The sequence below is a fragment of the Geotrypetes seraphini genome, chromosome 7 (genome assembly GCF_902459505.1).
Source record: "Geotrypetes seraphini chromosome 7, aGeoSer1.1, whole genome shotgun sequence".
Classification (NCBI taxonomy): domain Eukaryota; kingdom Metazoa; phylum Chordata; class Amphibia; order Gymnophiona; family Dermophiidae; genus Geotrypetes; species Geotrypetes seraphini.
Window position 1 is genome coordinate 189,816,943 of NC_047090.1, and position 27,766 is coordinate 189,844,708.

General features: G+C 43.0%; 1 protein-coding gene across 2 annotated transcripts in view; it reads left to right on the forward strand.

The window, feature by feature from the left end:
• SPTLC2 (serine palmitoyltransferase long chain base subunit 2) overlaps window positions 1-27,766 on the forward strand; it is a 153,769-nt gene that overhangs the window by 98,583 nt on the left and 27,420 nt on the right. For both annotated transcript variants that reach the window (XM_033952120.1, XM_033952121.1), the window contains exons 9-10: window positions 18,892-19,018; window positions 23,395-23,530. In XM_033952120.1, coding sequence (XP_033808011.1) covers window positions 18,892-19,018; window positions 23,395-23,530 — 263 coding nt within the window. The remainder of the gene's footprint in view (window positions 1-18,891; window positions 19,019-23,394; window positions 23,531-27,766) is intronic.

Here is a 27,766-nt window from a genome sequence, read left to right on the forward strand (position 1 = left end):
TTTCAATATCTTAAATGTTTTGATCATGTCCCCACTGTCTCCTCTTTTCAAGGGAGAAGAGGCCCAGTTTCTCTAGCCCAGGGGTGGGCAAACTTTTTGACCCATGGGTCACAATGGGTTCTTAAATTTGACAGAGGGGCTGGGAGATGGGGGACGGGAGGGGGGGGCTGATGCGGCAGGAAGAAACAGCACTCCTGCGGCTGCCAGCTGCTGAATCCTTACAATTTTATTTTTGCGCATTGTGCCTCCCTCCTATGTCCTTGGTGCCCCATTGCCTCTTTTCTATGCCCTTGGTGCCCCATTGCCTCTTTTCTATGCCCCTGGTGCCTCCTTCCAATGTCATTAGTGCACCCTTCCTATGCCTCCGGTGCCTCCTTTCTATGACCATGGTGCCTCCTTCCTATGTCCTTCATGCCCCCAGTGCCTCCTTCCTATGTCCTTAGTGGCCCTTCCTATGCCCCCCAGTGCCTCCTTCCTATGCCCCTTGTGTCCCACTGCCTCCTTTCTATGTTCTTAGTACCCCATTCCTCCCTCCCCCCCCCCAAGCTGACCTGCACCAGCTGCATTTAATTACTTCTCGCCATCCCCCGAGGTCACGCTGAAGCCTGCCTGCCCCCAAGCCAAACCACCATTGATTCCTTCTTTCCCCTTCCGGACCGGCACCCACTCGCTCCCTGCCCGTCCACTCACCACTGCCGTTCGCCCACAATATTTACTTACAGCCCCACTGGTGCCGCAGCAAAGGGAAGGGCCAGGCGCGTACCCATAAGCCTTCTCCCAATGTCATTTCTGACGTAGGAGAGAAGGTCCGAGCCAGCCAATCCTGGACCGTCTCTCCAATGTCAGAATTGACATCAGGAGAAGGCTTGTGGGTACGCGCCTGGCCCTTTCCTTCGTTGTGGCACCAGCGGGGCTGTAAGTAAATAATAATGGGCAAGCGGACGGATGGGCAGCCTGTGTACCGCGCATTTAGAAACCCTGCCTTATACTGCAGACAAGGGCAAACTATAGCCACCTCTGATGCCACAGGCTGGGTTAAAAAGCTAAATGGGCCGGATTTGGCCCACAGGCCATAGTTTGCCCATGTCTGCTCTAGCCTCTTATTGTATGGCAGCTCCTCCAGTCCCTTAACCATTAACAAAAAAGGTTGAAAACTGAAAAATACACAAACATCAAAGCAAGTGCCATAAGGCGTTAAGAGGGGCCAAAAGGGACTACGAGGAAAAAATAGCCAAGGAGGCAAAATATTTTAAGCCGTTCTTTTGATATATTAAGGGGAAACAACCTTTTTTGTCCTTTTCCATTCCTTAAACGAAGTCTTCTTGTCTCTGATCACTTCCTTCACTGCTACAGTGAGCCACGCCAGTTCCTTGTTCTTTTTCCTCTTGGAACCCTTGTTGATATGTGGTGTATATATAGATTTTGCACCTGTGTCTAGGTTGAAGTGGATCATGAATTCTCTTCTAATAAAAGTCCTCTAGAATTTATTCAATTTAAACTCAAAACTAATGTGATCCAAGATTGTCTACTTTTATATCTTCCTCCACCCATCTCCCAAGACAGGTTTCTACTATTACAATTTACTTTATTTGACTTTTGCACTTCACTAATTCCCTTATTCTTGGAGACTTCAACGTGCACTTTGAAGGTTCCAATAACACTTATGCTTCAGAACTGATGTCACTATTTCACAATCTAAATCTTCTCCCTCTAATTTCCTCTCCAACTCATAAAGCAGGACATGTACTGGATATGGTCAAGGTTTCTAAAACAGCAGCTTCTTCCTTTTCAGTGATTTCAAATATTACCGGACTCTAGTCGGACAATTCACTACTTATCTTATCTTACTACTGGTCACCAACAACCTGCCGTTCAGGCCCCAATCAAATTAGTTTTTGTGACTACTCAAAATTAGACTCCTCCACCATCTCTTCTTCCTTTAACTATACGTGTGATGCTACCTCTGAAGTAACATTAGACGAACTTACCGTGAAATGGAATAACTCTTTAACGACTCTTTTAGATGAATTAGCACCGCTTCAAACTAAATCTGTATCTACTTGTCGACTAAAACGTAATGATACGTTCACTCGCTAAGTTTCTAGATCAAGCATCTCTCAATGTCCTTATTCACTCACTAGTCATCTCCTGTCTGGACTACAGCAACGCTCTTTACAACAGAATTATAAAAATAGAAGTCAGACGCTTAAAGTTAATCCAGAATACAGCCATCAAAATAATCTATAATGCAAAAAAATTTGATCATGTAACACCTTTATTGACTAAATCCCATTGGCTCCCAATCTCTTATCGTATCACTTATAAAATAATAATGTTGACATTTAAAACTAGACAAACCGGGCAACCAGAATTCATTAATAGATTCCTTATTCCCCACTCCACCCAACGTACATTCCGTTCAACTTACCAAAATTTACTCGTAATCCCATCATTAAGGGTTATTAATACTATGAGAAATTGCATTTTCTCTTTCACCACCCTCACATTATGGAACTCAGTGCCAGCTTATATTCGAGAAATTAATTAATTAGACAAATGTAAAACTAGCTTAAAAACTATGCTTTTTGAAGATACTTTTGCAGTGCAACCGTCCTTTTAAGGATGCTCTCTTTTAACCAAATAGTAGAATTTTCTTCTGACCAGCCTTTATACTCAAGAAAAAACTGTAGTGTCTACCCTACCTTTTATTTTTTCCATTTTTGTTCTTTCCTTTCAAAAATATTGTAGTTCTTCCCCCTCCTTTTTGTGCAAGTATATTCATTTGTTTTAAAGTTTAGTTTTGTTGTTGTTGCTGTTTTTATTTTTTTAAAACTTTGATGTTGTTTTGATATTTGATGTCATTTTATTATTCTGTCTTAATTGTCTTTACCCTACTCAAACGTATTATGAATGTTAGCCGCTTTGAAACTTTGAAAAGGCGGGATAACAAAATTTGAATAATCTTGAAACTTGGGGGTCCAAGCGGCTATTTGTGGGGGGCTGTGTTTCGGTGGGCCGAGTGTGTTCTTGACCGTGAGTCTGATGACTGGTCCTTGATGAATCAAGAGGTGGCAAAGATTGAGATGGCAGCCTCTTTCCTCTCGAACGCCCTCTATGACTTGGTACAGACTTCCACCAAGTCTATGGCTTTTGGGGTGGCCACACGTCGTACCTTGTGGCTCTGTGCTTGGTGGGCGGATGCGGCGTCCAAGACTAAACTCACAAAATTTCCCTTTAAGGGTTTTTTTTTGTTTGTTGGTTCAGACTCTGGACTCTAAGGTTCCCCGCCTGCCAGAAGACCGCGTTTGACAGGCTGGTGGGGGGGGGGGGCTCTGCTCGGGGGCATCTGCGGGATAACGGCAGATACCACCCAGGGCGTGGGGCTGCTATCTTCCCGACTTCTGGGTTTTCACGGGGTCATTTCTGTCAGTGCATGCAGTCCTTTGGGGGGACCCGTCTGGGGGGCTGGGAATCCCTCTACTGGTTCCCCCGCAGCTCATCCTGCTCAATGACTCCTTGCCGGCGCCCCTAGTTCCGATGGGTGCCCAGCTGCACGAGTTCTCTTTGCGGTGTGCAGAGATCATTTCTGATCAGTGGGTCCTGGAGGTGATTCCAGACGGTTACACACTGGAGTTTGCCCACTTCCTACCAGATCGTTTTCTAGCTTCTCCTTCTCAGGCAGAGTGGAAGCAGCAGGCTTTTCACCAGAACCGTTAAAGATTGCTAGATCTTAAAACTGTTGTTCCAGTGCCCCCTCAGGAGTATGGCACCGGCAGGTACTCGATTTATTTTGTGGTGCCCATGTAAGAGGGGACTATTCGGCCCATCTTACATTTGAAAGGGGGTCAACAGGGCTTTCAAAGTTCCATATTTTTGCATGGAGAAACTGCAGTCGGTGATCCTGGTGGTTCAGCCGGGGGAGTATCTGACCTCTTTTGACCTGATGGAGGCCTACTTGCATGTTCCAATTCGGGTCTTCCATCAGCGTTCCATTCGCTTTGCGATCTTGGGTCAACAGTATCAGTTCTGTGCGCTTCCCTTTGGTCTGGCCATTGCTCCACGGACGTTCACCAAGGTTATGGTGGTCGTTGCAGCGGCTTGCGCAAGGAGGGCATTCTAGTGCATCCCTACTTGAACGACTGGTTGATTCGCGCAAAGTCGTTCAAGGAGAGTTCCTGCAGTCGCTGGGATATCAACCTTTCCAAGAGCCGGTTTGCCCCCTTGCAGCACCTGAAGTACCTTGGGGTTGTATTCGACACCTCCTTGGGGAAGGTCTTCCTCCGAGAGGCCCAGATAAGCAAATTGCACTCCCAGATTTGCCTGCTTATGGCGTCCTGGGGTCCTCAGGCGTAGGATTTCTTCCAAGTCTTGGGGTCGATGGCGGCTTCCCTAGACATAGTGAGGTGGGCTCGGACACATATTCGTCCTCTTCACTATGCTCTGCTTTGGAGATGGTCGCCCTAGAGGCAGTCTGGATCTTCCTGTTTCTCTGAGGGGTTTAGCTCGCCGCAGTCTTCATTGGTGGCTTCTGTCTGCCCATCTAGTTCAAGGGGTGAATCTGGATCAGCCCCAGTGGATGATGCTTCACACAGATGCCAGTCTTCTCGGTTGGGGAACTCAGTGTCTGGGTCACTCAGCTCAGGGCACCTGGTTCACGGAAGAGGCGTCCTGATCGATCAATGTTCTGGAGACCAGAGAAAATCCGTCCGGTGCTGTTAGCCTTCCACTCCTTCTTGCCGGGCAAGTCGGTCCGGGTTCTGCCGGACAATACCATGATGGTGGCCTATGTCAGTCTTCAGGGTGGCACCGAGAGCACTCTGGTGGTGTAGGAGGTGGCTCTGCTCATGGTCTGGGCAGAGTCTCATCTTCAGGATATCTCAGCCTCCCACATAGCAAGAGTCAAGAATGTTCATGCGAACTTCCTCAGTTGTCATGTGCTAGATCCCAGAGAGTGATGTCTAAACCATGTGGCCTTTCAGTTGATAGTGCAGTCTGCCGAGGCGCCCGTTGTATGCAGACCTGGTGAGACATCTGATAGCGGATCCTCTGCCTCTCTCGCCCAACCTTCTGACACAGGGTCCCATTCCAATGTTTGATGTGGGACCTTTTTGTCTTACAGTTTGGCTCTTGAAAGGGATCGCCTAGGTAAGAAGGAGTCTTCCAATAAAGTAATCTCCACTCTGTTGAAGTCCCGGAGACTTTCCACTCCTCGGGCTTATGTGTGGGTTTGGCATATATTTGAGAAGTGGTGTCCGGTGCATGGAGTGGTCTCTTTTCGTGCTTCCCTGCCTAATATCTTAGAGTTCTTGCAGGATGGCCTGGACAGGGGCCTGACTTGGTCTTCTCTCCATGTTCAGCTTGCAGCCTTGTCAGCCTTTTGTGGGTTGTTGCGAGGTCAGCGTCTCACTGCTATTCCTGATGTCGTTTGCTTCTTGCAGGTGGCCAAATTGCTCAAGCCTCCCATGCATCCATCTGTTCCATCTTGGGATTTAATCTGTTTTTTTCCATGCTGGTGCACCCGCCTACAATGTACAATGGGCTACAATATACTCATTAACTTTCTGAATTTGCCAGAGTAATCACTGATCTGGCAGGATGCAAAAAAATGAAAGGGTAAGTTTAAATTTCACCTTATCCATCTCAGATAAGTCCATTTGAGTGGAATAGATCCAAACTCTACCCAGACCAGGTAGGAGAAAGCCATGATAGATCTTAAAACTCCTATACCTAAGGTATAGTCCCTCTAGAGTCTAGATCTCCATATCCATGCTGAGGCACTTAGAGAAGGGAGACACTGCCTTTCCATTAATTTCTGTGATAATAGATTCTGAGTACATCTATAAGGACTCCTGAGCTCTAATTGAGTGAGCTTGCCAGCTCATGCTCGATTAATCCGAGGTGATCGTCTCATTAACTCTTGAAATCTGTGCTCCCTTATGACATATCACAGACCAAAGACCTATGAAGAATTCAGAAAGGAGCTGGGCACCTGCAAACATCTCAAGAAGAGGGAGAGAATCTGCCAGATGTAAAACCCTATCCTCAAAAGAGGGAGAATATTAGGCACAGAGACACCATTTTGTTTAAAATTACTCGAGGAGACAAACCTCTGCAAGGAGACATTACCATGCAAGGTTTGAGAGGAAAGGAGGACTGAACCATCAGGTCTAAACTGAGGTTCCAGATAGTGGTCTCTTGCTTGCTTGAGTCCCCAGAAGAGTGCATCCCATCTGGAAGAGTAGCGAGGAAGCTTCCATGGCTATGAGAATTTTGAGTTTGCCTACTGTGGAAATAGATTGAAGAAATAGATCCTTCAAGGGTGATAGTATCTTCCCAAAAAACTGAACTTGCAGAGGCTTCAGATTCTAACATAGGTCCATTATGTGGTCCTGTTTCCCACCACCAAAGATAGTATCTCCTGACACTCTATGTTGTCTTATTCTCTCAACAGCCAAGGCTATAAAAGAGAACAGAAGGAACTTTCCGAGAAGGAATAATCTGATTGGGGAAGAAAGTGAATTACAATTCCTGACTGGTCTGTTAAGAGAAAAATTGATCTGAAGGCAGCACCAGCCCTTTCTGTAAGAGTGAGGAAGCCAGCTCATTGCTTTTTTTTTTTTTTTCTCTGGTGCTATCTGCTGCTAGTGGAGGTTCTAGCTTGCTCATCTGGACTGGTCTGGCATGGATGATAAGGAAATGTACATTATGTAGAAAAGCTACACACTTCATGAACTCAAACTACTTTTTTCAGCTTTATGCAGTCCTCTCCTGTCTCCTGTCCAATAGAGACAATATTTGTGTTTCTACTACCATCTTATGTACATTTTCACAAAATAGTAGAATTATAACCCTAACAGAATTGATTCTGCTTCTTAAGAGGAAAATAATTTTGCTATAAATGTAAACTTTTATACAACTTAACATATGTAGGAAACCAAAAGTAGCTTTCTTACTTTCCTCTTAATAAATTTTATATACTTGACAGCTACAATGAACATAAGAATATAAGAATTGCCGCTATTGGGTCAGACCAATGGTCCATCGTGCCCAGCAGTCCGCTCCCACGACGGCCCTTAGATCAAAGACCAGTGCCCTATTTTAATCTAGCCTTACTTGCGTACGTTCTGTTTCAGCAGGAACTTGTCTAACTTTGTCTTGAATCCATGGAGGGTGTTTTCCCCTATAACAGCCTCCGGAAGAGTGTTCCAGTTTTCTACCACTCTCTGGGTGAAGAAGAACTTCCTTACGTTTGTACGGAATCTATCCCCTTTTAACTTTAGAGAGTGCCCTCTCGTTCTCTCTACCTTGGAGAGGGTGAACAACCTGTCTTTATCTACTAAGTCTATTCCCTTCATTATCTTGAATGTTTCGATCTGTATGATCACTACTTCATGACAGTCCATACTCCCATTAAATGAATGTCATACAGGTGATTGGTGAAAGACACAAAGTAATAAGGATAGTTAAAAATGAACAGTAAGTGGCACAGTATGTATGTGACAGCATGTTCCCTCTACAGAGACATGGGGGGTGGAGAATAACTGCATGAATGTCAGTCATGCCTATGTGTCCGTCTTGTCTGCAGAAAGCATGATGCTGCCCTGTCCCTTCCACTGAAACCAGCAGATAGGCACAGATAGTTTTATGCTGTTTTTTTTTTAACAATGCTTTGTGTCCCACCTTACATTTACCATAATTTCCAGGTTATAAGTCACAGCTTCTTACATACAAACTTGGAAAAGAGACTGCTGAGGGGAGATATGATTGAAGTCTTCAAAATCCTGAGTGGAGTAGAACGGGTACAAGTGGATCAATTTTTCACTCCATCAAAAATTACAAAGACTAGGAGACATTCATTCGATGAAGTTGCAGGGAAATACTTTAAAACCAATTAGAGAAAATTTTTTTCACTCAGAGAATAGTTAAGCTCTGGAACACATTGCCAGAGGATGTGGTAAGAGCGGATAGCGTAGCTGGTTTTAAGAAAGGTTTGGACAAGTTCCTTGAGGAAAAGTCCATAGTGTGTTATTGAGAAAGACATGAAAGAAGCCACTGCTTGCCCTGTAATGATAGCATGGAATATTGCTACTCCTTGGCTTTTGGCCAGGTACTAGGGACCTGAATTGGCCACTGTGAGAACAGGCTACTGGACTTGATGGACCATTTGTCTGACCCAGTAAGGCTAGTCTTATGTTCTTTACATACTGCTGGTAATCTGTTGCCAATGCTGATGCTTTGATTTGCTTTGCTGCACGCAATAAACTGATTCAGGAAAAAGGGATATATGACACCATTTTATAAAAAATCCTTCAAAGTTCTCATCCTCGGTGTTATTGTGAAAGAGAGGTCAGAAATTTCTAGAGGTATTGATAGTTCATTTCCATTAGCATCTTTGTCATCTTTGTTGCGTTGCAATCTTCAATTTTGTCTTTTTTTTAAGCTAGATTTTATTATCTTCTCACATATTCTTGTTCTTGGGTGACAGTGCATTAGTTAATCTAGTACCATAATTCTTAATTTAATTTTTTTTTTTATCATCCCCTACAGAAATTAGGGAAATGGCACTAAAAATGAGAAAAGCATATACAGCTGAATTCAAACTTAAGATGATTGCCTACCCTGAAGGACATGGAAACAGGGCAACAATGGCATTTTGGAGTTGGTGAAAAATTAGTAAGAGACGGGACACTACAATTCTTTCTTTTTTTTTTTCTTTTTTTCCATAAATTTTTATTTTTCAAAATAAATATACAAAGTATACAAATAATTATTATAAATATACAAATATACAAAAGATAACTTAAGCATGAACCAGACTAATTGTATGTATCACAGTTAATAAGCGGGGAGATAATATTAATTATAAGTCAATACTACTAGTGTCTCATGTCAACCAAATCCAGCAGGGCCAGTACATATAATTTCAGCTGAGAGTAAACGTGAAAAGAATAGAAGAGAGTTCCCAATGAGCATCATACTGAGCGTCCCAAGTGACTTAATTAACTGACAAGAAGTGACTCTAAATATATTTTATAAATATTACATTGGTATTACATTGAGATAATTTTATGTCAACGGTCCAAGTCACAATAAAGTTGACCAGGTCTCCATACTTTGAGAAAATAATTAATAGAATGATGTTTTTCAGCTATTACACTTTCAAATTTGTTGTTTATGCATACCGTGTTCCACCATACAATGTATTCTACCTTAGATAGTCCTTCCAACAGTGCAAGATGTTTTTAATAGCCAAGAATAATAAGATGTTAAGTAAATGAGCATTGGGTTCGGGCATAGAATAAGTGAGACCATGTTGGGTTCATTAATATTTAGAATGTGGATATGGTGCTCAAGACTTATCCCAATACAATTTAATATGTGAGCATTGGTATAACATGAATTTTCCACAGGACCAGCATAGATTGGAGCCTTCTTTGGATAATTTAGCGAGTTTATGTGGCGTCCAGTGGGATTGATGTAGTAGAAAGTATATTGATTGAAGGAGCCGATCTAATAGATTTGAATACTCTGGTCCATACTTTCTGCCAAAGCTCATCATCAGCGGAAATATCTAAATTCGGATGCCATGCACTCATTATTAGTGATATAGACACTACAATTCTAATGAAATGCAACAAAAAAGCAAATCGTAGCTTTAAAGCAAGGTGGCCTGAGTTAGAGGAATGCTTGCTTAAATTTGTAGTAGAATAGAGAGTATGGGGATGTGGATTTTCTACTGTACAGGTGCGGCTAAAAGCTGTAGACGCTGCCAAAGAAACAAATTTAAAGGACTTTAGTGGTGGTATTTCATGGTGAGGAATAAGCATCCAGGCAAGAACAACTGTATGACAGCAGCTACCAGCAGATTATTTGGAGAAAATTGAGAATTTTAAGGAATTTTTAAACAAATTTAAAATTTGCAGTAACACCGGACTTCATCATTAAAATGGATAAGGTGTCATTAACATTCATTAGGATCCCATTAGGAAAAACTGGCACTCAAAAAGGAGAAAGTGCTGTTACCATTAAAACCACAGGGCATGAGAAGTCCTGTTTCAGTATAGTTGGCCTCTTGTGCAAGAAGTTGCTACCAGTGATTATATTTAAATAAAAGGCAATGCCTTGTGATGCTTTCCGCCAAATATTGTGATTGGTATGAATGAAAAAAAAATGGATGGATGAATGTATGATGACTACGTGGCTGAAGCACTGCTTGGGATTTTTAAGAGAAGAAAGCCCTGCTGATCATGGACAGCATGAGAGCAAACACAACAGAAAATTAAAGCTGAGGACACAATTCCAATTATCATACCTAGTGGTATAAAATAACATTTGTATACCACATTACCCTTCATATCTATGTGGTTTAACAAAAGTGAAATACTGCTGCAACACAGAATGAAAAATACATTTTCAATCTTTCAAGAATTTCCTAAATAAATAAGGAGTCCTTTTACTAAGGCGCGCTAAAACGGCTAGCATGCCTTCGTAAAAGGACCCCTAAGTCTTTAATAGTTTCCTAAAATTTTGATATAGTGTAGATGTAAAGAATAATTCAGTATCCCAAGTAGCTGCTTGAAATGATAGTAGTCAATTATGTTATCTTTTATAATGGCAACCTTTGGGTGATGGAAAATCCAAAAAGGGAAGCTAGCTGAGTAGAATGTCTACGTTGGGAAAAGACTAATTGATCAACTAAATAGGCTAGAGCCATACCAGATATTACTTTGTAACACAGGCAATCGAACTTAAACTGCACTCTAGCTTCCATGGGGAGCCAATGCAGTCATTAGATATCAAAGTAAATAGAAGGTTTAGATCTGTGTTGTATCATCTATGAGAGAATTGGATATCCAATGGCAAACATAGCTACAGGTCGCATGTGCCACACTACTTATGTGGAAAGTGGCTCAGTGAGTTACAACAGCATGGGATGGCATAAGTGAGAAGATAAAACCTGGCTTTAAAAAGGCAAAAATAATTGAGGATAACAACAGACATGATGATGAAGACTAATATGCTAATGGAAATGAAATACCAGTACCTATACCTCCAGAAATTTCTGACCTCTTTCACTGTGACACGTAGAAGGATTGTGAGCAAACTATTTTACCTATTCCAGTTTTTATTTACTCCATTTGCCAGCAAGCTTTCTCTAAAATATAATCTATTTACTGTATTTTTCAGACCATAATACACACTGTAGAGGAGGTTGAGCGTTGGAGCATTTACCTTACCAGCCTGTGGTAGAAACAGCACAGTTCCATTACCAAACTCCTAAACTCCGCTCTACATTCGGGCCTTTTCTCCCCAGAAATGGGCCATATCGCCTTACCCCCTCTATTGAAAAAACCTGACCTCGACCTTTCCACTCCATCCAGCTATCACCCAATAGCAAATATCCCTCTCCTAACCAAGATGCTTGAGTCCATCATATCGACTCAACTCTCAGCCTACCTAGAGAAATTCTCCATCCTCTTACCCTACCAATACGGCTTTCGCCCCAATTTCAGCACCGAATCCCTACTGACCTCCCTAATCTCCAAGGTCCAACAACTTCACTCCCGCAACAAGTTCGCCGTCCTCTTGCAATTTGACCTCTCTGCCTCTTTAGACGTTGTTCATCACGACATTCTACTTTACCAACTTTCCGAGATTGGCATCACCTCCACTGTCCTTGAATGGTTCTCAAAATTCCTTCGTTCCCGTTCCTACATTGTCAACATGAATGGCACCTCATCCTCCCCCTGGACACCAATCTGTGGAGTCCTACAAGGTTCACCTCTATCTCCTATCCTCTTCAGCATTTATATGTCCTCCCTAAAACTCCACCATCTATCCCCCCTTGAAACAATTTACACCTATGCTGACGGCATCCTTGTCCTTCTCGAGACTGACTCGAACCTCACTGATCTCTCATTGAACATATCCTCCTGTATCTCAAACCTCCAATCTTGGGCCCACACCGTCCAAATGAAATTGAATGAATCCAAGACAAAACTACTTTGGCTTGGCCCAAAATTAGCTCAGCTACCCACCTCAATCCCACTGTCTTCCGGCTCCTCTCTGCAGCTCGAATTCTCCAGCAAGGTCCTGGGCGTCATCATTGATTCTACACTGTCCTTCAACGACCACCTCAACTCCCTGGTAAAAAAAATGCTATTTCAGCCTTCACATGCTGAGGTCAGTAAGATCCTGTTTCCATCAAAAACATTTCGCCGTTCTCGTCCAATCCATCATCCTCTCCAGACTGGACTATTGCAATTCCATCTTCATATGCCTAACGAAGAAAAACCTCCACAGACTCCAACGGATCCAAAATGCCGCGGCCAAGCTTATCTTTGCTAAAAGTAAATTCGATCACGTCTCACCACTCCTTTCCAAGCTTCACTGGCTTCCGATAACTTCCAGAGTCCACTTCAAATGCATCAGCCTAACTTTCAAGATCCTCCACAGCATCCTTCCTCCATTAATTCCACTCTCCTGGAATTCTTCGAATCTTAGTACCTCCAGACCTACCCAAAAATCGAAACTATCCTTCCCCTCACTAAAAGACATTTCCCACCCAGGAAAACTGGGGTCTTCCCTCCTCTTCAGATTCACCGAGCTCTGGAATAACCTCACCTCCCCCCTTCGGAACCTGAGTGCTCTCCAACCCTTCCGCAAACATCTGAAAACCTGGCTTTTCTCTAAAATCTAACTCTCCCTCCTCTCTGACATTCTAGCTCTCTAACATTCTTCTTCCCTCCGATCTTCATCTAACCCTTCCCCTGGAGTTCCTTTCTCATTACAATCCCTGTAAACGGTGCCGAGCTCCACGACCATGGAGATGGCGCGGTATAAAAACCTAAGGTTTAGTTTAGTTTACTTACCGTAACAGGTGTTATCCAGGGACAGCAGGCAGATATTCTCACATATGGATGACGTCAACCAGAGAGCCCCGATGTGGACTGCTTCACAATCAGACTTACTTGAAGAACTTTTTGAAAGTTTGCGACTGCCGCACCACGCATGCGCAAGCGCCTTCCCGCCCGATGTAGGGCACATATCTCCTTAGCGTTTCCTCAGTTCAGATAGCTAGCAAAGAAACCAATCATGGGAGGTGGGTGGGTTGTGAGAATATCTGCCTGCTGTCCCTGGATAACACCTGTTACGGTAAGTAACTGTGCTGTTTCTACCTCAGGCTGGTAAGGTAAATGCTCCAACGCTCATACAATTCCTATCAGCACTGGAGCATTTACCTCGCCAGTCCACATTAGATACCTCTTATCCCCGTTAGTAAAAGGAGCCCTTAATGAAGTGAACAAAGAACTATTACAGAAATAGTCACAATTTAATACTCACACATGCTAGCTGTCAAACTTGTCTCAAATATTTTTTTTTAACTTGCAATAAGGTTAGAGGTATATTGTCGATTGCACCATATTTAATCTTCCTTTCTACATTCTGCGGCTGGTATGTTCTAGGATCTTTTGCAAAGATTTTACTACTTACTCTTCTCTCTGTCTGCTCTTTGTTGTGAATGAGTGCTTTCTAATCACACATAACTAAAATAAATAGACTCTGTACTGTTAGAAACATAGTAGATGATGACAGATAAAAGACCTGTATAGTTCATCCAGTCTGCCCAACAAGATAAATTCATAAGGTATGATGTGATACTACATATGCATACTAGTTTTCTCCTTGCTATGATACAGACTGTAGAAGTCTGCTCAGCACTGGCTTCGCTTCTCAGTTATAATTGTTGCCATCTAATCAACACTAAGCTTGTTTGGTTCCATGCTTTCCTTATTTATCCCACACATTTTTGAATTCAGTTACCATTTTCATCTCTACCACCTCCTGCGGGAAAGTATTCCGAGCATCTACCGCCCCTTGAAAAGTACTTCCTGATGTTATTCCTGAGTCGACCCCCTGCAATTTAAAATCATGTCTTCTAGTTCTGTCATATTCCCTCCTCTGCAATATTCCCTCCTCTCCTCTGTATATTACCTCTCATATATTTGAATTAGAGGTCTGCACGGGAACGGGGATCGCGGGGATCCCGCGGGTTCCCCCCCTGGCCCACGGGACTCCCATGGGGACACCCACGGGACTCCCACGGGGATGAAAACAGCCTACCTAAATTCTGGCGATGCAGGCGTGCAGCTTACAAGTCCGGCATCGCGGCGGGAAATAGCCATGCTGAGCAGTGAGCTCAGCACGTACACAAACGAAAGCCTTGCTTGCTGATTGGTCCGGCGGCCCCACACCGCTGTGCCGCCGGACCAATCAGCAAGCAAGGCTGTGTACGTGCTGAGCTCACTGCTCAGCATGGCTATTTCCCGCCGCGACGCCGGACTTGTAAGCTGCACGCCTGAAAAAGAAATCATCCTGGCCGGGGTCGGTGTCATGCTCCGGAGCTTCTACAGCCTTCCTTCTACCTGCTTCCGGCCACACCCCCTGCTCCGCGGCTCTCTTCGGCAACTCAGCAGCAGCGATCGACACAAGCTTCTGATGTCGGGGCCTATCCTTTGCGAGTCCCGCTTGTTTCAACTTCCTTTTTCCACAAAGGCGGGACTCTGAAGAGGGAAGGCCTCGATGTTGGCAGCTTGTCTTGATCACCGTTGCTGAAGAGAGCCGCGGAGCAGGGGGGTGTTGCCAGGTTCAGGTAGAAGGGAGAGGGCCAGATGCAGGACTCGTGGGTGAGGGAGGAGAAGAGAGAGAGAGAGGGGAGGGAAACAAAAGGAAATATTTCATACTGGGCTGGGCCGGAGTGGAGGGAGGGTGGAAAGATTCTGGCTACCGGGTGCAGTAACAAAGGAAAAGGGGGGAAAGCTGAAAATGGAGATAGTGACACAAAGAAGAGAAAGAGTAAGCAGGACCTACTGAATAAGGATAGAGATACAGAGGGGACATGAAGAGGAGGTGAAATAGAGACATATAAGTAATGCTGAAAAAGTGGGGGGGGGGATAAAGACATTGAAAGGGCAAATGGTGAACATGGGGTAAAGACAAGGACAGAGACAAATGAAGATTCTGAAAAAGTGGTGAGATAGGGATATAGGTGAGATGGACACAAAGAAGGGTGATGCTGGAAAATAGGTGGAATGGTAATTCTGACAAACACAGAAGGGAAATGCTGGATCAAGGAGAGATGGGGCTCAGCCTGGATGGAATGAGGAGAAATGCCTTGTTAGCCCGGAACTTCCTCTCCTACGTCAGAATTGACGTCAGGGAGCGGAATGCTGGTCAGCGCAACGCTTCTGCAGGGAAAGCTTGGGACAGCGGTGGCTTGGGGGCTATTCCCCGATGGCGGTGGCAGCAAACTGAGTGGCTTGGGGGAGGGCACGGAGAAAGAAAGAAAGGGGGCAGACAGGGAGACAAAAAGAAAAAGTTGAGGGAGAGAATGAGGTCTGGAGGAGAGGAAACATACAGGAGGCTGAAAGAAAGGAAGAAAGATTGGATGCACAGTCAGAAGAAGAAAGTGCAACCAGAGACTCATGAAATCACCAAACAGCAAAGGTAGGAAAAATGATTTTATTTTCAATTTAGTGATCAAAATGTGTCTGTTTTCAGAATTTATATCTGCTATCTATATTTTGCACTATGGCTCCCTTTTACTAAACCGCAATATCATTTTTTAGCGCAGGGAGCCTATGAGCATTGAGAGCAGCGCGAGGCATTCAGCATAACTCCCTGTGCTAAAACCTACTATTGTGATTTAGTAAAAAGGGAGGGGGTGTATTTGTCTATTTTTGTATTTTGTTACCGAGGTGACATTGCATAGAGTCATCTGCCTTGGGAAATGTATATGGCAGATATCTTTGTTTTGTGTTCAAAAGAAAAGGAAATGCATTTCTGGTTTTATTTCTACAGTGTTGAAGTACTTGTTGGCCCTTGCTGTGACTGGTGGGGATCCCCAAGCACCGCCAGCAGAGGACCTCCTCTAGAGATGGTCAGAACTCCCCTCCACCAAGCGCAGCAGTCGCTGGCAGCATCCATGAGCCACTGAGGTGCCAGCATCTGTGACTCAGGGACGCTACTGCTGCCTGCCAAGCTTGGCAAAAGGGACCCCTGGCCAACTGCAAAGGAAGTCCTCAGCTGACAGCTTGTGGGTTCTCATCAGCTGAGTATTTATATTTTATATTTACATTAGAGGCTGTGGTAGAAACCCATTTACAAAGTATGTATTCTTCCCAATTAATATTTCCAAATTAATAAAGTCTCTTTGCTTATTTATAAATGGGTCTCTACCAAAGCCTTTAATTCAGTAGCATAATTTAATGAAATAATTACTGAAGTTTATAGGGACGGGCGGGGACGGAGGGGATTCCTCGCGGGGACGGGTGGGGACAGAGGGATTCCTCACGGGGACGGGTGGGGATGGAGGGATTCCTCACGGGGACGGGTGGGATTTTGGCGGGGACGGGTGGGATTTCTGTCCCCGCGCAACTCTCTAATTTGAATGTCTGTATAATATCACCCCTGTTTCTCCTTTCCTCCAGTGTCTTCGTGTTCAGGTCATAAAGTCTCTCCTAATACGTCTTGTGCCGCAAACCACATACATTTTGTCACTTTTCTCCAAAATGCTTCAAGTTTTTTTACATCCTTAGCAAGATTGTCTCCAAAACTAAACACAAAACTCTAAGTGGGGCATCAACACTTCCTTTCTGCTGGTTATACCCTCCCCCTCTCCATGCAGCCCAGCATCCTTCTGGCCATAGCCACTGCCTTGTTGCATTGTTTCGTCTCCTTGAGATCCTTGGACACCATCACCCCAGGGTTCCTTGCCTGAGCTGTGCTTATTAATCTCTTACCTTCCATCTTTATTTATTTTTTCAATTTTCTATACCATTCTCCCAAGGGAGCTCAGAATGGTTTATGTGAATTTATGCAGGTACTGAAGCATTTTTTCCTGTCTGTCCCAGTGAGCTCTCAATCTGTCTAATGTACCGGGGCAATGGGGGATTAAGAGACTTGCCCAGAGTCACAAGGAGTAGATAGAGTGGGTTCAGGAAAGGGAAATCATGTTTAACGAATTTACTTCAATTTTTCGAGACCGTGAACAAGCAAATTGATAGTGGAATGCCGGTGGACATAATATATTTGGACTTCCAGAAAGCATTCGACAAAGTTCCACATGAAAGGCTTCTCAGGAAACTACAAAGCCATGGAATAGAGGGAGATATACAAAGGTGGATAGGCAAATGGTTGGAAAACAGAAAGCAGAGAGTGGGCATAAATGGGAAGTTCTCAGACTGGGAGAAAGTGACTAGTGGTGTGCCCCAGGGCTCAGTGCTTGGGCCAATCCTATTTAATATTTATATCAATGACCTGGAAGACGGAATATCCAGTGAGATCATTAAGTTTGCAGACGACACAAAGCTATGCCGGGCAATCAGATCGCAGGAGGATAGCGAGGAACTCCAAAGCGACTTGTATCAGTTAGAGAAATGGGCAGAGCAATGGCAGATGAAGTTCAACGTGGAGAAATGCAAAGTAATGCATTTAGGTAGTAAGAATAAGGAATACGAGTATAGAATGTCAGGCGCAACTCTGGGTAAGAGCGAACAAGAAAAGGACCTGGGTGTACTGATAGATAGGACCCTGAAGCCGTCGGCACAATGCGCGGCAGCGGCAAAGAAAGCAAACAGAATGTTAGGCATGATAAAGAAAGGAATCACGAGTAGATCGGAGAAAGTCATAATGCCGCTTTATAGAGCAATGGTCAGACCACACTTGGAATACTGTGTCCAACATTGGTCTCCCAACCTAAAGAAGGATATAAAACTGTTGGAGAGGGTGCAGAGACGAGCAACGAAGTTAATAAGAGGTATGGAGAACTTGGAATATGAGGAACGACTCAAGAAACTGGGACTGTTCTCCCTTGAGAAGAGGAGGCTGCGAGGGGACATGATCGAGACGTTCAAAATGCTGAAAGGCATCGATAAAATAGAGCAGGAAAATAAATTATTTACATTGTCCAACGCGACACGGACAAGAGGACATGGTTTGAAGCTAAGGGGGGACAAGTCCAGGACAAATGTCAGGAAGTACTGTTTTACGCAGCGAGTGGTAGACGCCTGGAATGCTCTCCCAAAGGAGGTTATTAAGGAATCCACTGTGCTGGGATTCAAAGGCAAATTAGATACACATCTCCTTATGAGAGGCATAGAGGGATATGGGTGACTAAAACTACATCAGGTGTATACCTGACTGGGCCTCCGCGTGTGCGGATCGCCGGACTCGATGGACCATGGGTCTGATCCGGAGATGGCAGTTCTTATGTTCTTATGTTCTTATGTTCTCAGGATGCTGACGCTCTAGCTTTCACCACTGCACCACACTCTCCACTCTCCCCACACACTCTGCATTTCTTTTCATTAAATTTTAACTGCCAGACCTTTGACCATTCTAATTTTTGGAGACCTCTTCTCATGAGTTCTACTCCTTCCAGGGTATCCACTCTATTGTTTATTTTTCTTCTAACCCTCAGCAGTATCTCTTACAAATATATTAAACAGAATTGGTTCCAGTATCAACCGCTGAAGCACTCCACTAATCGTCTTACGTTCTTCCAAGTGATTTCCATTTACCACCACCCTCTATCACTTGTCGCTCAACCAGTTCTCAATACAGCCCACCACTTTGTGTCCTAAGTTCAGCCTTCTCAGCTTATTCAAGATTCTTCTGTGAGGAACCATATAAAAGGCTTTGCTGAAATCCAAGTAAATTATATTTAGTACATATCTTTTATCCATTCTTTGGTCACCCAGTCAAAGAAATCAGATTGGATTACAGGAATCGTTTGGACTTTATAGATATTTTTCTATTAGATGAGGCAAATGTAAGTTTTGCACCCCCCTGTGTTTTAGTGCTTTTAATTGTTTATCTGTCTTTCCTCAGGAGCTGATAGACTACCTCGGAATGCATTCTCACAGCACAGTGTATGCAACATCCATGTCCCCACCTGTAGCACAACAAATCATATGTGCCATGAAGAGCATCATGGGAGAAGATGGAACCTCTTACGGCAAGTCTGCTTTTCTATTGCTTTGTCTTCTGTTAATTAGCTGTGAGTCATTGGTTCTTCAAACGGAAATATTTCTCCAATAACATTTCAATGGCATTCAAAGAAAGAGCCTTAAGAAAGATCTGGCAGGCTGTAAAATCTTTCTAATCATAGCTCTATAAATCAGGGTTGTCCAAGCTATGGCCCACTAAGTGCTTTTTTCTGACTATTGGAAACTTGGCAATTATTGTGGTACTTGCAGAGGGTTTCCTGCTCCCCCACCATTACTCAGCTATCTGTAAGTTTGAGCTATGTTGTACCAGACATTTGGGTCAATCTTGGTTTCAAGTTTCGCAAGACTTGAAGCTACAAACCAGCCTGAACTTTCAGCACTACAGTACAAAATCCTTTATCTGAAAAGCTCAGAAAACCAAAGTTGGACGCAAACCAGAAGTAGTCAGTTTCTCTGATGTGACGCATGCTGAAACCAACGCAGGTATGTGCTTTCCTCCTGACCTCTGTGCAGTTCGGGTCGGAGGGCTAGAAAGTGGCAAAGAGAGCTGCAGATTCCACTCAGGATGGCAGTGAGAAGCAGAAAAGGTTGGAGGACTAATAATTATTCAGAAAAATTCCCCAAACCAAAATGTGCCTGGTCCCAAGGATTTCAGATAAAGGATCTTGTGTTATGGTGGGGAAGTAGGATCCCATTGTTTCTTCTGTAGCTGAGTGAAGACTAAGGGGGTACATGAGAGAGAGAGAGACTGGGTGAAACAGGTGGGGAGGGGTTGTATGAACGAGAGATGGTGAAGACTGTGGAGGGGATAACACACCTTCATATTTTCCCTATTTGACAAAGCATGCAGTAAAATATGATGTATATTTTGGCCCTTCGAATGTTTTAAAATATAAAATGTGGCCTCCAAAATTAAAAAGGTTAGACAAGGGGGGGCGTGGCTTTGGAGCGGACGAAGATGGCTGGGTAATGGAGTAGTTCCGTGAAGGCAAGCTAACTGACAGATAATATAGTCGGAAAAAATTTCAAATTTCACTCTGAAAAGTGAATTGGAGATTGATTATGGCTTCGGGTAAGCAAAATAAAAATTTGACAGCGGGAAGCAGCTCAGGAAGTGTGAAGCGGTCAAAACTTGATACGGCTTCCCCGCTGTCAGTTCCGTTGCTGCCGGAGGATGTAGAAAATAAAGACATAATGAAGGAAATCCAGGCGGTAAAGGAAATAGTTTTAGAATGTGCTAAAAGTATAAAAGAAGTCAAGGAAGAGATGGTGTGTTTGTCGAATAAACTGCAAGTGATGGAATTGAAAGTGGACCAAATAGAGAAACGAGTGGAAAAGTGTGAGGAGGAAAGTGTACAGCATAAGGAACACAGTAAAGAAATTGAAGCGCTGAAAAGGGAGCTGGAAGATTTGTCTAATAGGGAACGAAGGAGCAATTTAAGGGTGCTTGGGGTCCCGGAGGGAATTGAACAGTCAGATCTGATTGGATTTTTGCTCAATTTTTTGCCAAAGGTGCTCCCGATAAAAAGTAAATTTCCGTTGGAAATCGAACGCGCGCACAGGGTCCCAACGAGATTGTCAAGCAGCCAAAAAGAACCACGTCCACTGATTTTTAAGCTACTGAGATATCAGCAGGTAGCTGAAATAATTAAATTGGCCAAACATAATAAAAATTTAAAATGTCAGGACTCTAAGATTTACATCGTTCCTGACTTTGCTAGAGCAACGGCACAAAAGAGGAAGCGGTTATTGGACCTGAGACCACAGCTGAGAAGTCTGGGAGCTAAATATGGTCTCATATACTGTCTACCTACAGCTAGCCACCTCTTTCCCTCACCCCCTCCAGTATTTCCCTAACTCAATCCTTTTCCCTCATCATGTGCCCTCCTTTTATTTATCCCCTCCTTCCATCCTCTGCCCTCTTCTCTCTCTCGTCTCTCCACTTCCATCATCTGTCCCTTCTCTCTTTCCCCCACTTCCATCATCTGCCTTCTTCTCTCTCCCCACTTCCATCATCTGTCCCTTCTCTCTCTTTCCCCCCACTTCCATCATCTGCCCTGTTCTCTCTCCCCACTTCCATCATCTGCCCCTTCTCCTCACTTCCATCATCTGCCCCTTCTCTCTCTTTCCCCCACTTCCATCATTTGTCCCCTTCTCTCAATCTCTCCATCCACCACAGGCCCATCTTTCTCCCTCACCTTTCCAATTTTGGCAACAAGATCGGCAAGCCCCCCCCCCCCGGCAGAGCGGCATCGGCGCCCCCCCCCCCTCTGCGACGACACTCAGCGGCATCGACGCCCCCCCCCTCCACGATGGCACTCAGCGGCATCGGCGCCCCCCCTCTGCCTTGCGACAGCACTCAGGTTCGGCCTCCTTCTCACAGCATCAGCAGAACTTCAGATCGGCAACAGGTGCTCAATCAAAAGCTTCCCCTAACTGAACTGCCTGGGCAGAAACAGGAAGCTCAGTCAAGGGAAGCTTTTGACTGAGCACCTGTTGCCGATCTGAAGTTCTGCTGATGCCGGGAGAAGGAGGCCAAACTTGAGTGCTGTCGCGGGGCAGGGGGGAGCCGATGCCGCTGAGTGCCGTCATGGAGGGGGGGACGCCGAATCCGCTGAGTGCTGTCGCAGCCCAGTAATTTTCCAAACCTGTCCGGCTGTGCACCCCCCTAAGGCTGCACCCGGGGCGGATCTCCCCCCCCCCCCCCTTGGTACGCCACTACATTTGTTCCTTTGCATTTTCCAACAGCGTTCCTGTTTTTATTAGTTGTTACTCCTGTTTAGAGTACAGTCAAACCTCGGTTTGCGAGTAACCCGGTTTGCGAGTGTTTTGCAAGACGAGCAAAACATTCTCGCAAAACGTGTCTCGCAAACCGAGTGTTGACTCGATTTGCGAGCACCCCCCGATAACTGGCATCGCTCCCCCCGCTCGCAAAGGCCCCTCCCGGTCGAATCAGCATCCCCCCCCCCGCGAGAACAGGAACCTCCCGCCCGACCAACTTTAACTCACCCCCCCTTTGGCACCGGCACGTTGCCCACAAGTGCCGGTGCCACTTGAAGATCTTCTTCCCAGTCTCTGCCGGCTTTGAGCATGCATCTGCGCATGCTCAAGCCCTTCTAATTCTCCCTCTCGCCAAGAATCTCGGTGAGAGGGAGAATTAGAAGAGCTTGAGCATGCGCAGATGCATGCTCAAAGCCGGCAGAGACTGGGAAGAAGAAGATCTTCAAGTGGTACTGGCACTTGTGGGCTGCGTGCCGGTGCCAAAGGGGGGGTGAGTTAAAGTTGGTCGGGCGGGGGGGCTTCCTGTTCTCGCGGGGGGGGGGTGCCGATTTGAGCAGGGGGGGAGCGGTTCTCGTACCGGTGCCAGACGGGGGTGGGGGTGAGTTAAAGTTGGTCGGGCGGGGGGTGCCTGTTCTCACGGGGGGTGCCGGATCACGCGGGGGGGAGGGACTTTGCGAGCAGGGGGGGGGAGCAGCGCCCTGGCCTCGGGGGAGGTGGGGGGGTGGGAACGTATCAAAGCGAGTTTCCATTATTTTCTATGGAGAAACTCGCTTTGATAAACGAGCATTTTGGATTACGAGCATGCTCCTGGAACGGATTATGCTCGTAATCCAAGGTACCACTGTACTGTTTTTTTTTTCTGTTTATAGTTCTTAGTTCTGCTTGGCTATTCGGCAGACTGAGGTAATTAGGGAGGAGTCACATGATATGTACTATTCCAAAGTTTTGTCTCGGTCTCCACCTGCTGGTCATGATGAGATATAATCCGCTTGTAAGATTAACCTATGCCTGTCTGGAGAGGCTAAAAGAAAGTAAATTAGCAGGTAAGAACCTAATTTCTCCTTTCTTGCCCTGTTTTTTTATATATGAGCTATAACCTCCTTTAATAAGTCCAGACATGAATTTTATACTATATAACGTTCTGTCTTATTACTGGACGATCTATACAAAACTCGATTCAAGTTCAAAATGTAAGCAATGAAAGTTTCACTTAGCTGGATCTGGGCAATACATGATATGCTCTGTGGAGCTTTCCCATTTCACTTATGCGCTTCTTCAGTTGCTGACCGGCCAAATTCAAATTTTCCAAGTCTAAAAACCAGACGTGAAATTGAAGAGCCAGGTTTTAACTCTATTTTTTAATATGGATTTATCGATTATACATTTGAGCTTATTCATATTTGTCATAGATTTTCAAGAAATTATTTACCTGCTAGTAAGGAAATTATTGTTTTGTTTTTCCTTTACCTTCCGTTGGCATTTCATTAAAGATGGTGCAGTAGCGTCTTTTAAAGCTTGATAGGTTGTTATTAGCGCGCTTAACTGGCCAGTGTCTCTCAGTGCTAAGCCTCTTTCCTAACAGTGTTCCTTTTTCTCTGTCCAGGGCAGAACTGTGTGCAACAGCTGGCAGAAAACACCCGTTACTTCCGCCGACGGCTCATGGAGATGGGTTTCATTATCTATGGCAACAGTGATTCTCCTATTGTGCCCCTGATGCTCTATATGCCAGCAAAAATTGGGTATGTTTTACATTGAAATGTATTACAAAATTTTGCATTCCAAGGATGTGGAAATGAATTTTCCTTAAAGATGCTGTATAGATGCAGAGGCTCAAATGTTTGGCAGTAGAACAGAGTAGCCAAAAATTTCAACAACAAAGCTAGTGTTCAAAGTAATATTTCATCACAGCAATGTCAAATCAGGAATCAGACTGCTAACCTACAAGTGCTTGGTTTGGAAAGCCAATTTGAGCCGTGACTATCTAAACTTATCATAGACTGTCAGTTGGTGTTTGTACCAGATTCATCTTGTCAAAACTCTCCCCTTCTGATTTCTGTCTCATGATTCAAAAGTCACCTCATCTTCCTTCAAAAAAATGAGAAGGCATAGTCAGACCTCATCACTATCAACTCTTGTGCTAAGAATTGGCCAATCCTGGCAAAAAGTCTGTGTTAACCCTGCTTCCCAGAACGTCAGGGATCAATAAAATGATCAGATTTTACGGTTTCAAAACTACTGAAATTAAACAACAATCCAAATAAATTTCAATAAAAAATATGCAACCAGAAAACCTTTTTGAAAATATTTATGTAGTGCTCAGAAATAGTCGCCTAGGGACACAACAACCTGTGCCCAAACTCGATTGTGTTTTGAGGCACCCCTTTTCTATCAATAACAAATGATAAGGACAAAACTATAATAAGTGGATTTCTTACTAGACCTCAAACACCCAAGGCACTACTTGTAATTCTATTTATGCCTTTGCTGGGGTAGTGTTTTCATCATTGGTCTTAGCAAATAGCATGTGCAATAAATCTTTTTGTAAATTTTCAACAGGCTCTATATTACATTACATTAGTGATTTCTATTCCGCTTGTGCCTTGAAGTTCTAAGCGGATTACAAGTTAGAAGACTGGACATTTCCAGGAGCGTTACAGTACATAGAATCAAGAATGTATCATGTTACAATTGTTAGTCTGGTCATTTCCAGGAGAATTAAAAAGCGAAAAGTAGATATATAATAGGTTATTGTGATGTTAAAAAGCAAAGAGTAGATATATAATAGGTTATTGTGATGAATAGAAATAATACAATCAGGATACAGTAATGAGTTGTACAATGTTGAGGTGTTGCTGTGGTGGTGGTGGTGGTGGTGTTCATGAGAGTATTTTCTAGTGCTATAGTGAGGTTAAGATGATGGGAAGTGTTTTTTGAAGAGATGAGTTTTGATTTATTTTCGGAATACTTTAATGTCTGTTGATTTGATCAGTAGATTGGAGATGGTAGTGTCAATCTTCGCTGCCTGTGTCGCCAAAAGGCTGTCGTATAGTTTCTTGCGTCGGGTACCATTGAGAGGGGGGTAAATGAATAGGCTCTGAGTTCTCCTTAATCTGTGTGAGAGGTTACGGTATAGTCGGTTGTTTAGGTAGCTGGGTGCTGTTCCATGTGTTACTTTGTATAGTAGACAGTAGAATTTGAACTGGGATTTTGCTTTTATTGGTAGCCAGTGTGAGTTTAGGTATGCATTGGTGATGTGGTCATATTTGCCGAGAGAGTAGATGAGTCTGAGGGCCGTGTTCTGGACAGTCTGTAGTTTTTTTATCATGTAGTTTGGGCATGATAAGTAGAGGCTGTTGCAGTAATCTACAATACTTAGTACTAGGGATTGTACTAATATCTTGTATTGATCTTTGTTGAAGAATTTTCTTATTTTTCTTAGGTTATGCATTGTGAAGAATGCTCTTTGGATGATTTTGTGGATTTGAGTCTGCATTGAGCAGTTTCTGTCTAGTTGTATTCCCAGGATCTTAAGTGTGCTTTGCATTGGGTACTTGATTGTGTTTAATTCCAGTTCTGTGAAAGATGGTTTTTTTCCTTCTCTAGTAGTAGGAATTTAGTTTTTTCCGAGTTCAGTTTCAGTTATAAAGTGCATAGAGTGCTGTAAATGAAAGGCACTTATCTTTGCGCCTGACAGCTGCCCAACCATTTCACTTCTAGTTTGTCAGGGGCTATGCCTCCTTAGTTACAAGCACCAACATCTACAAAAAACAAACAAACCATGAATCCCTTAATAAATAATTTAATTTAATATAAAGTGACATCCTAACAGATCTAGCTTAACATTAAAATAATTATTTTATTAATTAATTATTTAATCATAAATTTATCAAATCAATTTAATAAATAATTTAAATTTCCAATTTTAAATCTAAACTGTTAAATTTTAACTTTTAAATTAATTAGTCCTAAAGTTCATAAATAATATAAATTCAGAAATATGTTTTTAGTCTATTTCATTTTTAGACCCTGTTAAGGATGAAAAAATCATTGTTGTAAAAACTTAACTAGAAAGCAATTCATTATTGTGCCACTTGGGGTAGCTATTGATACATAAAAGATTTATTTTTTATTTTTTTTTAATTCTTTATTCATTTTTGCATGTTACAACAAGTGTAGCAGTTAAACTCATATGAACTTAAAGATACATACTTGATTAACTCTCATATATGCATTAAGTATAACATTTCATTACAAATTAATATTCTGTAATATTTTAAATATTATATAAGAAATCTAATATATAAATTATAAAAGATTTAATGAATGAAAATACAATGCGCAAAGGAATTCTCAATCGATACTTAAACAATACTATTCCTCATGTTCTATCCTTTGAATCTAACATAGCTGTTCTTTAACTAACTATATTATTATTTTTGCCCCTAAGAACTTTTAAAGGCTATGATTGATCAAAAGAACTCCACAGTTGTCAGCCCTTTCACAGATCAAAAGCTGCCTGGCATAATTTAAAGCAATGTGGGTCTGTGAGCACTATGTTGTAAAACAATGTTAGAACTTGCTTAGTAATGTAATTATAAGAAGATAAAACTAACCTTTATAAAGGGATTTAACTTACTTTTGGTAAAAAACCTTTTCTTTGAGCTAAAACCACCGCTGTTCTTAGCACTGCACTCAGCCTCTGTTGCCCATAATCATTTCAAAATGGCGTCAGGTTTTATGTAGAACGCTTACACTGGAGCCAATCAAAGTTTAGAATAATAACAAATGCCAAACACAAGTTTAAATTGAATTAACCCAAACTAAAATAGCTTAAAGCTGGATATAAAAGCTAGCGAATAAAATATATTGTATAGAAAAAACGGCTATAGCGGTGCTAGTGTGATTTCAAATAGAAAATCTTTTATTGAAAGGTGGAAACTCGTTCTCTATTGGTGAAAACTATGTTCATATAAATAAAGTTTCATAATTCAAAAGAAAACCCTTTACAATACTAATATACTTCCAAAAATAAAAAAATCTTTTATTGAAAGATGGAAACTTATTATATAGCTAATATATGTTATCATATGGGAAAAATTACATGGTTCAAAAAACCTTAATCCAAAACTAATAAAGAATTCTAATAATGAATTCCTTATTTGGAAAATTGCAATCATATATAAACTAACATCCCCTAAAGATTAAAAGTGGCAATCAAAAAATAATGTTAATACTCATCAAAAGATTTAAAAAAGGTCAAAAAAAGAAAAGAAAAAATGTGCCCAAAGAACAGCTTGGAAAAACAGGGCTACCTCCAAACAACAAACATGTTTTACAGCAATGATTTTACAACAATGATTTTTACAGCACTTTATGCACTTTATAATTCATATAGAGCCTGTTGAAAATTTACAAAAAGATTTATTGCACATGCGCTTCCAGAGGGCGTGATAGGACAGAGTACGGTTTTGGGGTTCAAGAAGGGATTGGATGATTTCCTGAAGGAAAAGGGGATAGAAGGGTATAGATAGAGGATTACTATACAGGTCCTGGACCTAATGTGCCGCCTAATGTGAGCGGACTGCTGGGCATGATGGACCTCTGGTCTGACCCAGCAGAGGCATTACTTATGTTCTTATATTTGCTAAGACCAATGATGAAAACACCACTCCAGTGAGGACCTGGATCTTAACTTGGACGCTGGTTCTAAGTACTCTGAGTATTTAGAGGAAATGAGTATGCCTCGGCCTCCTGTGGAGTCTCTTAAACTCCCTCTTAACAGGCTTCTTTCCCAGACTTTTAAACGAAACCTGGAGACTCCTTATGCCATTCCTGCTGTTTCAGGCAAGCTGGAATCGAGGTATAGAACTGTGCATTGCAAGGGCTTTAAGAACTCCCAACTATCTCATCAGTCCCTTCTTGTGGAATCTTCTTTAAAGAAGAGTCATCCTTCCAGGGTCTATGCAACCGTACCT